The following is an 11,332-nucleotide window of genomic DNA, read 5'->3' on the forward strand; positions in this document are numbered from 1 at the left end:
GAGAGAGAGAGAGAGAGAGAGAGAGAGAGAGGGAATCAGCAGATTGGAGCAGCAGCACATGCGGCGGCGGCGTTGTGTTACTTCCTGTGGTTTATGCGGTGGGACGCGGAGGGGAGCAGCTCGTCAGCTTCACTTAGACTCCATTAAAAATGGATGGAAGTGATGCTAACAGACCGCTACATGCGTGGAGGGGCCCCTGGGGGCCGAATTAACGCCACACACACAAACAGGCATCTAAACAAGAAGAGAGCCGGTCCGTTTGAAGAGGCGGATCAGAACCACCAACAAGATTATACAAAACTTATCAAACACACATTTTTATTTATTTAATTTAAAATTAAAGTTTTGTATTGATTTTAATTTTTAAAAAAAAATTCAAATGTTAATTTCTATTTTTTCTATTTATATTTTCAAATGTATTGATTTATTTTTGTTAGTTTGAATTTGCTTTTGATTAATTTCTGAATTGTTTTGGTAATTTATATTTTACTAAATGAAATATGTGATTATTTCTCTTAGTTGGACTTTTACATGTTTATATATTTTATTTTACATTTATTTATCCATTTTTAGGGTTTTTTGTCGCTGCCAACTGCAGGCTGATCAAGTTTTATTTTTCAAATATTACTGTTTATAATTTATCATCTATTTTTAAAATAAAGGTTTTAATATTTTTGTTTATTCAGAAAATTGTTGTGGTTTTAATATTTATATTTTATATAACTATATTTAGATTTTTTTAAACATAATTTCTATTGTTTTAAATATTAATTTATCTTCAATTTTAAATTAATTTGTTATTACAGGAAATAGTTTATTATTTCTGTTCATTTAACTTGCCTTTTTATTATTTGTGTAGTTTTTTTTAAAAACATTTTTTTATTAATTAATTTGTTTTTCCATATATTTAAGGTCTTTGCCAGGAAAATCTCAATAATAAATACAAACATATTATTTTATTCTTATATTATTTAAGCTGTTTAGATCGATCTCTCAGATTTCTGGCTTATTCTGGACTTAATTTAAACATTAACTCTCCGTTCTGCATGTTGCAGTAATAGTTGCTCTGTGACCTACGGGGAAAGGTTCCTGCCAGCTGGCTCCCACTATGGAGGGCCTGATGATGCCAATGTTCAGCTTGTCCTGCTCCTGCTGCACCACGCACTCCGCCAGGGCTTTGGTGTACGTGTAGGTGTTGGGCCGGTCGCCGATGAGCCGCGGCGTGATGTCGCGCACGATGCCGTCGTCCATCCACCTGAAACCACAACCAGGAAGTCAAAAAACCTCCAAACGAACCACAGAAACTTCAAGGCAGGGCAGGAAACCAGAAACCATAACAAAAATGTATCTGACATATTTATGGTAGAGTTGAAACGATTAATCGTGATTAATTGGAATAAAACTCAATTTAATTTAGAAATCGATTAATCGTTAACTGGAGTATAGAGACTCAAAAAAGTCAAAAACTGTATCTGCATGTTTAAAGAATTTTTCCTAAAAACATTAAAGAAAGTCGAGAAAAGTTTGGCCGAAACAATTAATTTGATTATTGAAATAATTGTCCACTAATTTAGAAATCGATTAATCATTAACTGGAGAATTCAGACTAAAAAAAGGCTGAAAGACAAACGCAGTCAGAGCAACAATGAAACCAAAACTGTAGAAATAATTTGTACATTTTGCATTTAAGATATTAGTCTATAAATATGTTCAACTCAAAACTCCTAAAGTAGCAGATTTGGCTTCTATTTATGTTAGAAAAACGCAAACATACCAATAACTTAGTTCATTTTTTAATAAGTAAATAAACATTTTAATGCAATAGTAAAGCTTTCTTTTGCAACAAAGGATGAATCTGCAGATAAAAATACTTTTAATGTGAAAAGCTCAGGCCTTCCACTCCCTGTAGAACCGATCTGTTGATTATTCTTTGGATTATTATGAAAAGATCCTCAAAAGGAGATTTTTTACAGATTTGAACCAGGTGAATCTAAATCTCAGAGTTCTGCGTAGATTTATTTTTCATCTTAATGCAAAATGTAGAGATTTTTCTTCATTTTTTGACTTAATTACTGCTCTCAGTATTTTGTTCTTTCAGCAAATGGCCTTTTTAAAGTCTGAATACTCCAGTTAATTGCGATTAATCCGATTAATCGTTGGCGCGACGGTCGTTCACTCACTCGACGGACTCGATGAGCTTCTTGGGCTCGACCGGCGGCGGGTAGATGACCTCGTCGATGTGCCGGCGGTTGCAGTTTGCATAGGCGGTGGAGATGTGAATGAAGGCCTCGAGGTGGTGCATCTGCTGCGCCAGGCTGAGGAGCTGCTGCGTGGCGATCACGTTCAGCTGCAGGGCGTGCCTGCAGGACGGCGAGAGAGAGAGAGACGCGGCACTAAATGTGTGGAGGAGGGAAAGGTTGAGCAGCTGCGGCTCTGTGTGGGAGAGGAGAAGTTTAACGCCTCTGGATGTTTGTTTGCCGACGCTGTGCAGAGAAAACGCGTTAAATGTTGAGCAACACGACATTTAATGCATCCAGCAATTTGTTGAGTTCTGCGTTTTCACTGATTGGACCTTTTAGCTCAGTCAAGTCAAAATACTTTATTCTTCTGCCGTATTAAAAATGCAAAAACATGGCACGTTTTACATTTAATCAGGGTTTGAACTGTTTTCCAACAATAAAATTTAAGAACTTTTCAAGGTACATTTTCAAACTTTTCCAGCACCAAACTTTGGAGATAAAAACAAAACAAATATTTCAATCGATGGGTCATTTATTACCGTTATGTGAAGGTGTTCTACATGCTAGAGCAGGGAAAAGGTCAAATAAATACAACAGAACTTCAGGTCAGAGAACAAAATACTAATTTAACCCCAAAAAAAGAAAAAAAGACATTTTAGGGTTTTTTTCTAGAAAATTTCTGAGAATAATCTCAACATGTGAGTTTTTTTTCTTAGCAAACTTAGAAATTTCCTAGTTTTATTTTAGAAAACTTCTCAGATAATATCAGTTTTTTCTAGTAATTCTTTTTACTTTTCAAACTCAAATTTCTTTTTTTTGAGTCGTTTCCTGCAAATTTCAAAGTTTTATTTGAGAAAATGTCTGAGATTGTAATATTTTTCAGAGCAAATGTACTCTTTTTTTCTATCTACAATCGCTCTAATACGCCATCACACATTTCTACTGACTAGAAATAAAGAACAAACAAGCATAAAGCTCATTCTGGTCATTCGAAGTAAATTATTGGGTCAGTTTTTAATAATTCAGCCGCCTGGCTGAGGCTAATAAACCTGCTATGTTCTGGTCCAGTTTGTTTTATTCTCCCTAAAAGGAGCCGGTCCTGAACGAGGCGGGTAAACGCGGCTGTGAGGGTAAACATGGCGGCTCCAGATCGCTCCCCAGCCATCGTCCAGCTGAGGAGCGACAGGAAGAGGGAGACCAGCGCGTGTGGGCGTCCGCTCCCCCTGCAGGCGGGTGCAGGGCGTTACGCCAGCAGGCGGACAAACCGCAGAGCGTCTTCCTGCAGCTGAGTCACCTCCCATCTGTCTTTGCTGCTGTGATGCAACAACCGACTCTGAAGCTGATTGAAACAAACTAACCAGTCGTTTCTACCATCACAGTCAGTTTGACTGCTTCAGTTTGGGTCTGCAGCACAGCCAGCAGCTGCAGGAAGTTAGAAAAATAAATGTTTGCTGAAGTGACAATAACTGTTTAAATGACGCTTTTAATGGAAAAGCTGCTTGTAGTTTCAGTGATGAAGGTGTTTGTTTTGTTTTTTGTCTTGTTATTCAGTGGCGACCCCAAGAGGGGGACTGGAGGGGCCCCGGCCCCTTGCTGAAAAATGCTGTTCATGTCATTGAAAGGGATACAATCATCTTCTTCTAGGAAGGCATAGATATAAAACCCAGTAAATACATAAATAAAATTATATCCATTCTACATTTTTCATTATCCCAAAGACACAAGAAAAATCCTCTAAAATCTGACGCTAATCTATATCTGTTTATATTTCAAGAAGATCTGAGTTGTCTTCTACTGAGGTTTTCATGCCGTTTCCTTCAGTGGTTCCTGGTGCAGCGCCCCCACAGGCGAGGTGGCGTGAAAGTGAATCACAGCAGCTGAAAATGCAACAAATATTTCTATTTCTGTCCCCAATCAAACCAAATCTACAGATTAGCTTAGCTACCAGAGGGCCTAGTTCATCTTTAGCAGATCTGCAGGACGGATTTATGGGGAGAAACGAGCCCTAAAGCAGCTCTGGGCTGCTTTAGGGCTCGTATGGCGCTACAGGGAGCTGCAGTCGGATGGAAACGACTAGCAGACGATAAAAACCTCAAAAAGAGAAAATCAACACGGCTGAAGGAGATCGATGTGAAGCTGAGAGCAGAGCAGCTTTTAGGTGAACTCAGCCTCCCAGAAATCACCAAAAACGGCACAAGAAAAATAAATCCGACTTTATTACCTTTATTTTTCTATGCATGGAAAACACCACATTTTTTTATCTGTATTCAACATTTACTGTGATAAGTTTGTAGGAATTATTGTTGCCAATTAATAATCTGTATTTAAAAACTGCCTGTATTGTCAAAATGTTTAGTTTTACTGTTTTTCTCCACCGTTTGCTCAATGAAAGCATCACAAACAGTCACTATGTGCAGCTCAGTGAAACAAATCACTTCTCTTTGTTTCTGGTGTTTTAAAGATTATTACTACAAATGGGAAAGTTTTAAAAGAGCAATATTTGTGTTTGCTGCGACGCGTTGCTGGTATGTTAAATTCTTGCTATTACAAAAGAATTAGTTATAAATGTTTAGATGAAAACTGGTTTATTCCTCTGTAAATGATCCAGTAAAGACGAAACAATTGGACAGAAACAGCTTCACTGAAGTATTGTTACTCACAAACTTTCAACTTTTCAGACTCTGAAGTTTTCATTTGCATTTCTTGAACTTTTATGACAATAATATCAACATTTCTGAGTTTTTTCTCACATTTTTCCAGAAATGCTTGTTTGTTTATGTGTAACAAACAGGCAGAAGTGGGCAGAGTTTTCTAAAGTAGCTTTACTTTATCAGACTTTTACTCAAGTAAAACTAGAAAGTAACTGTCCAACAAACTACTTAAGAGTGAAAACGTTTTGGGTAAATAACTTTCTCACGTTAAAACTAATTATTTAATACTCACAAATTACATCAGACGGACAAAAACGTAAAGTTTTGTCCAAATTCTGGTATTTTAAAGACTAAAATGAAGAAAATGAACATAAATAAAAGGACTAAAATCACAGATTGCTTTTGAAGACGTTTCCAAATTATTAAAACAAGGAAAAATTAAATGCTTTAATTGTTGACTGTGTTCTGACTTTGTTTTTATGATCTAAACATGAAACTTGAATTTAAAGACCAGCCATTTGTAATTTCTTCTCCTTTCCAAATAAAATAGTAAGCGAAAAAACGGATGTTTTATCTTTAAACAACGCCGTCCAGCGAGTTTCCCCTGAATGTTCCTGCAGCACGAAGGTGAAACAGGAAACCATGAAATACTTTCTCATTCTGACCTCAAATAATGAATCAGTGTTTGTTGCAAACTCCTGACCGAAGCAGGAAGCCTGATTTGTTGGGTAAACTGTCACGCTGCCTGCTGCTGATGGCTTCTTTTGTTTAACAAACCATTGATTTCACATCCACATCCTCTCACTTCCTCTTCTCTGTGAAGCCAATCAAACGGCACATCCACAACAGGAAGAAGCTCCTGCGGCTCTTACTTGAGCGGCTCGTCGAAGCGGATGGTGGCGGCGCAGTGGAAGACGATGTTGACGCAGGCGGTGAGCCGCTCCACGTCCGCCGCGCTGATGGACAGGCCGGGCTGCGTCAGCTCGCTGCTGATCGGGACGATCTTCTGGTGGAAGTCGGGGTTCTCCTCCCTCACCCGGTCGAAAAGCTGAACGCAAAGAAAGTAAAATAACTGATATTTGGCAAATGTTCAGCCATGCAAATTATCCAAAGTTTGCATAATTCCTGGAATTATGCAAACCGACCACAACGGTTTGAAGATGTTGGACTTCAGTGTTTCACACGATACGTTTCTATTGTTTTTTTTGTTTCCTGAAGCAATAAGAACTAAATCTGCACTGAAAAGTCAAAACAGGCCACAGTAAACAGCTTTAAGATGATCAAACACTTTATTAACCCCAAAGGAAAATTAAATGTTGCAACTCGGAGGAATTTGAATTAATCTGAGTTATTGTAGATGGAAACGGCTGTAGCAGTCTGTATTACAGCGGTTTGAAGAAGACTCTGACTGAAGACGTCGTTTTTCTAAGAGGGTAGCCTGTTGCTATAAAGGTAGCCAGGAATTAAATGTAGCTCGGTTTTATCTGCAACTAACGATTACGTTAGTCATTGATTATTTTGACAACTGATCGATTAATTGGATAAACAAATTGCCACATTCTGCAGATTTTCCATTTCACCACTTCAGCCTTTGTTGTAAAATGTTAAAAAAAAATGCACCGTCCGCCATTTTTGTTCGGCTTCGCTACCAGCAGCGCCCTCTGCTGGATGGCGGCCAAACTACGGCACCAACAGACGTTCTAACGAACTTTATTACTGAATCAATTGGACTTAATTTTAATATAATAAATCATCAATCAGAAAATAAATGTATTTTAAGGAACCATCAGTCCACCTGCTGACGTCTGCAGCCTGGACAGGGAGGGGATTATGTGAACCCTGGTCTCCGTTTACCGCCTCGTGTTCCTGCAGACCAGAACTGGCATGTAGGGCTGAGCGCTGCAGCCCCTCGGGACCGAAAGCCCCCAACATGAGACGCTCTGCTCAGGCAGCAGAGTCAGATGTCATATTTCATCATGCATGCCTGTGTGTGTGTGTGTGTGTGTGTGTGTGTGTGTGTGTGTGTGCGGCTCCTGGCAGTTGCTGCTCTGCTGCTAACATGACTGGAAGCAGAGCGCGGATCTGTTTTACAGCTAGTAACGGACGGCAGGAGCAGCAGATCGCTGCGGCGGAGCGAGTCAGCCAGCAGATGCTTCATCATCCTAAAACTTTCTGCTTTAGAAAACTGTAGATTTAAAAGTTTCAAGACAAGCAAGATGCTATTTATGGAAGAAAAAAAATACATGAAAAAAAAAAATAATGCAATTTGGCAAAAAGACTGAACAGCACTGACGTAAATATGTTGGTGTTTTATCCGTTTTTAGTTTATTTTATTCAGTCATCAATTTGGAAGAGATAAAAATATGTGACAGACGGTTGTGCTAATGTTTAGCGTTGGCTGCTGCTAATTAATTTAAGTAATAATTAGCACCGAGTTTGAGCTTTGACCTTTTGAATGTAGTGTAATAAAAGAATAAACAATATACAAACAAAAAAAATTTATAGACAAGCAAACAAAACTGTAGTGAAGTATATTTACACGTTCATAGCAATAGCGATACAAAATATTTAGTGTTTAGCGGTTTAGCGTCAGCTAATGTTTCATGTGTTCAGCATAAAGCAAACATTTTTGCCATTTTTGTGGCGGTTTTGCGTTTGAACAGCTAAGATTCTCGTTAAATGAATTAGTGGTTATTGAACGTAACTTTCTGAGAATAACTACTGCAGATTTTAGTGCAAACGTGTGTCTTTCTTTACAAGATAAAGGAAGGTAAAGGCCGCAGTGATCTTCCTTTACAACCATTGCTGCCATTTTAAAAAATCTCCACCAGAAAATTACACATGAGATCAAGGAAATATTTATGGTTTCTATGATTTCATGTAGGCTATAATTTGACACCGAGGACATCTAATTTAGTGCAAAAAATGTATTTTCAACCACAACCGTGGTGGCCATCTTGAAAAATAAGAATAAAATTTGTAAATATGAACTGCATGGGTCAAATTATGTACGATTTCACACCAAAAGTATTGGATTTGTAGTAAATACTGGCAGTTTGAGGGCAAAAATTAATGTTCCTTGATGTTTTTCAGTGACTAACAGCTTTAAAAATGTGCAGATTGGTGAAATGATTTTTTTGCTGGACTGGTTTGTGTCCCTCTCCAGTCCAGAGGGATGCATGAAAAGCGATGGTTGTTAAAGCAATGACTTCATCTGTCATTTTCCCTTCTGCTACAAAACTAGCGACATGCTTAAACATGCAACTCTGAAGAAGATGCTTCTCATTCCTGCAGCAGCTTATCAATTTCTTTCAAGATCTGTTCAGCTTTGCACACAGCAGTGCTACTCACTTCCCCAAAGGATAAAACGAATTAAGACGTTATTTAAAACTGCAGCACCAGTTGCTAACATTTCCACCGTGCAGTTAAATTACGTAAAGACGGAGAACGGAGGAGGTGCGCTGAGGTCAGCGGGGTGAGCGAGGCCAAACATGGTGGGCTTCAGAGAGCCTTTTGTTGCAGGCGCGGGCGGTGGAGATGGACATTGTGGCGTTGCTTTGTTAAAAGGCTCTTTGGATGATAAGTGGTCTTGTACCAGCCTTCCACCGCTCGCGCTTAACACTGCACCCTTCTCCCACCCACGGGCGCCAGCCAGCAAACTGGGACACAATGGTCCAGTTTGACCACAGCACGACCGTTTCTGCACAGAATCGGGAACGTAAATGAGCAAATGCCGAGGTCAGTTATCAGAATAAATGTGTTACATCATCATTTCTCCATTTTTAAGGCTGTGAAGGTAATAAATCTTGTGGAAAGGTGACACTGTGTGGACTTTCACAGTAACCCAACACTAATGGGTCCTTCCTTTCAGAGCAGCAACACAAGATGCCATTTAAACAGCCTCTCTTCACACCAACTGGCCTTTAGCTGGACTAAATGATTGTCTCCGTCCTGGAGGAAATTAATGGCAAGAGAAGAAGAAGACAGTAGGAGGAACGTAAGTGAGGTTGGAGGGTTTTTTGTGATGTAGATTTGACACTGACTGGTTCTTTTGTTTCTGCATCTCTGAGTTATCAGAATTGGGCGAGAATTTTCTCTAAAACTCAGTAGTTTTCTGCTTAAAAGTAATAAAGAAAACCCCTGAGCTGTATTGTTTGTCTTCTCTTGCTGCTTTTACTGGGTTTCTACAGATTGTGGATGATGGGAGGAAAAGTGAAGAAATAAATGAAGTTATGGAGGAAAATAATGGGTTGCTTGATAAAAAACAGATGGACAAACTAGAGGACATAGAAATGGATGGATGATTGAATAAACAAACGGATGGAAAGATGGACTAACATGACAGATAAATGAATGCATGGATGATATATAGATGTCTTGACAGATGGATGGACATCAGATGGTTGAATGGTCGGTTGGTTGGTTGGTCGGTCGGATGGATGGTTGATTGTTGGATGGTCGATTGGTTGGTCAGCTGGTTGGATGGTCGACTGTATGGTCGGTTGGTTGGTGGGTCGGATGGTTGGATGGATGGTCGGTTGGCTGGTTAGATGGATGGTCGGTCGGTCGGATGGTTGGTCAGTTGGATGGTCGATTGGTAGGATGGATGGTCAATTGGTTGGTCGGTCAGATGGTCAGCTGGTTGGATGATTGGTTGGATGGATGGATGGTCGATTGGTACGATGGTTGGTCGGTTGGATGGTCGATTGGTAGGATGGTTGGTCGGTTGGATGGTCGGTCGGATGGTCGGTCGGATGGTCAGTCGATTGGTTGGATGGTTGGTCGGCTGGTTGGATGGTCAGCTGGTTGGTTGGATGCAGCTTTTAGGACGAAGACGACAGTAAAAGTCTGTAAATCTGTTTCCGTCTCCAGACCAGAAACCTCAGGAACGTTTCCAGAACGTTCCGCTCTGAATCCTGATTTCTACTCAACAGAGCGGAAAGTTCTCCTCCTCCGTCCTCCTCTCCTTTAATATCCAAAAACAAAATGAGACGAAAAAGAAAACGGGCCTCCCGTCTGCAGCCTTCGCTGCCGACTTCACCGGACGCCACCAGCGGCTCCGGCAGGAGAAAACGTACAGCAACCATGAAGAGCCAAAGTGTGTCAGAAGGAAGCAATTAGCAGCAGTTCCCTTAGTGCTGACCTCCATTTTGCTGCCATGCATGGTCTAAATTAGTCAAATAATAGGATGTGAGCAGGTTTAAAAGAAGAGACAAAGGAAGGAAGTGCTTCTGGAAAGATGCAATAATCAGAACAGATCTGAACAAAAAGCCACAGATTCATCGATTTAAATCCTAAACCTCGGCTGTGAAACGTTATTTATTGTTGTAAATCTCTGGGAAGGCGGAGCCCACCTTTCTGTTTCTACTCTGAATGTCTGAGCCTCTTAAAAGCTTAAGGGGCTGATCACGGATTACAGGCAGGATCCTATCAGACCCTAATGGGAATGAAAAGGGTTCCTGTGTCCGTCTGACAACTGGAGAGAAACAATTAAAACATTCAGATTCAAAATACTTTACTAGAGGGAAATTAGACAACTCGCTACTGCCAGGAAACGATTAATCAGATTAATCGTGATTAATCAATTATTGAAATGATTAATCATTAAAGTTAGACTCTAAAAATGGCATTTGCACTCAGAGCGGTACTTAAGCTAAAACGGACAAAAATATTTGAACATTTTGAATTCAAGATACAAGAAAATAAAAACTATGTAAATATGTTCCACACAAAACTCCTAATGTGGCTTTTTTTTTTTTTTTTTAGCTTCACCTGGTTCAAAATTCTGTAAAAGAAATAAAAAAATCTGCTATTAAACACCTTTTGGTTTCCAATCGATTATGAGAAAACTGAATCAGATCAGATCTTCTCTATTGATGCTAAAAGATTTTCACATGTCGTCGTCAATCATTCATGAAGCATTGCCATGATGTTGCATTTCAGGCCATAAAATGTGTATAAAATGGGAATTTAATGGTTTATTATTTCAAATATTTTAAAAAGGTATAAAAAGGTTTAAGTTTTTAAATGAAAAATCAACAGGACGAGAATTTTTAAATCCAATTAATCATCATCATATTTAGTTAGTTAGTTAGTTAGTTAGTTAAACTTTATTGTCATATTGCATACACAAGGTGAATACAAAACGAAATTTCGTTGCATACAGCTCAAGACAGTAAATATGTATCTAAATATAGAAAATATAGAGTGAAGGAATAACAGTAAAAGAGTTCTTTGTTCTATGCAAGAGGCAGATATAATGTGGAGACCAGATTTTCAAGTGCAATACGGTTGGGAGTTCAGCAGTCTAATGGCAAGTGGAAAAAAGCTGTTTCGGAACCTGGATGTCCTGCACCGGATGCTTCGAAACCTCTTTCCAGAGGGCAGCAGGGAGAACCATCCATGCTGTGGGTGTGAAGGGTCTCTGACGATGTTTCGACC

The 11,332-nt window shown here is 39.3% G+C and overlaps 1 protein-coding gene across 2 annotated transcripts in view; it reads right to left on the reverse strand.

The window, feature by feature from the left end:
* The window catches only part of LOC103459112 (fatty acyl-CoA reductase 1), a 47,675-nt gene that overhangs the window by 7,500 nt on the left and 28,843 nt on the right, over nt 1-11,332 (reverse strand). For both annotated transcript variants that reach the window (XM_008400361.2, XM_008400363.2), the window contains exons 4-6: nt 5,764-5,939; nt 2,181-2,360; nt 1,078-1,255 (exon numbers count right to left, since the gene is read on the reverse strand). In XM_008400361.2, the coding sequence (XP_008398583.1) occupies nt 1,078-1,255; nt 2,181-2,360; nt 5,764-5,939 (534 nt within the window). The remainder of the gene's footprint in view (nt 1-1,077; nt 1,256-2,180; nt 2,361-5,763; nt 5,940-11,332) is intronic.

Source organism: Poecilia reticulata, linkage group LG23 (assembly GCF_000633615.1).
Source record: "Poecilia reticulata strain Guanapo linkage group LG23, Guppy_female_1.0+MT, whole genome shotgun sequence".
Lineage (NCBI taxonomy): Eukaryota > Metazoa > Chordata > Actinopteri > Cyprinodontiformes > Poeciliidae > Poecilia > Poecilia reticulata.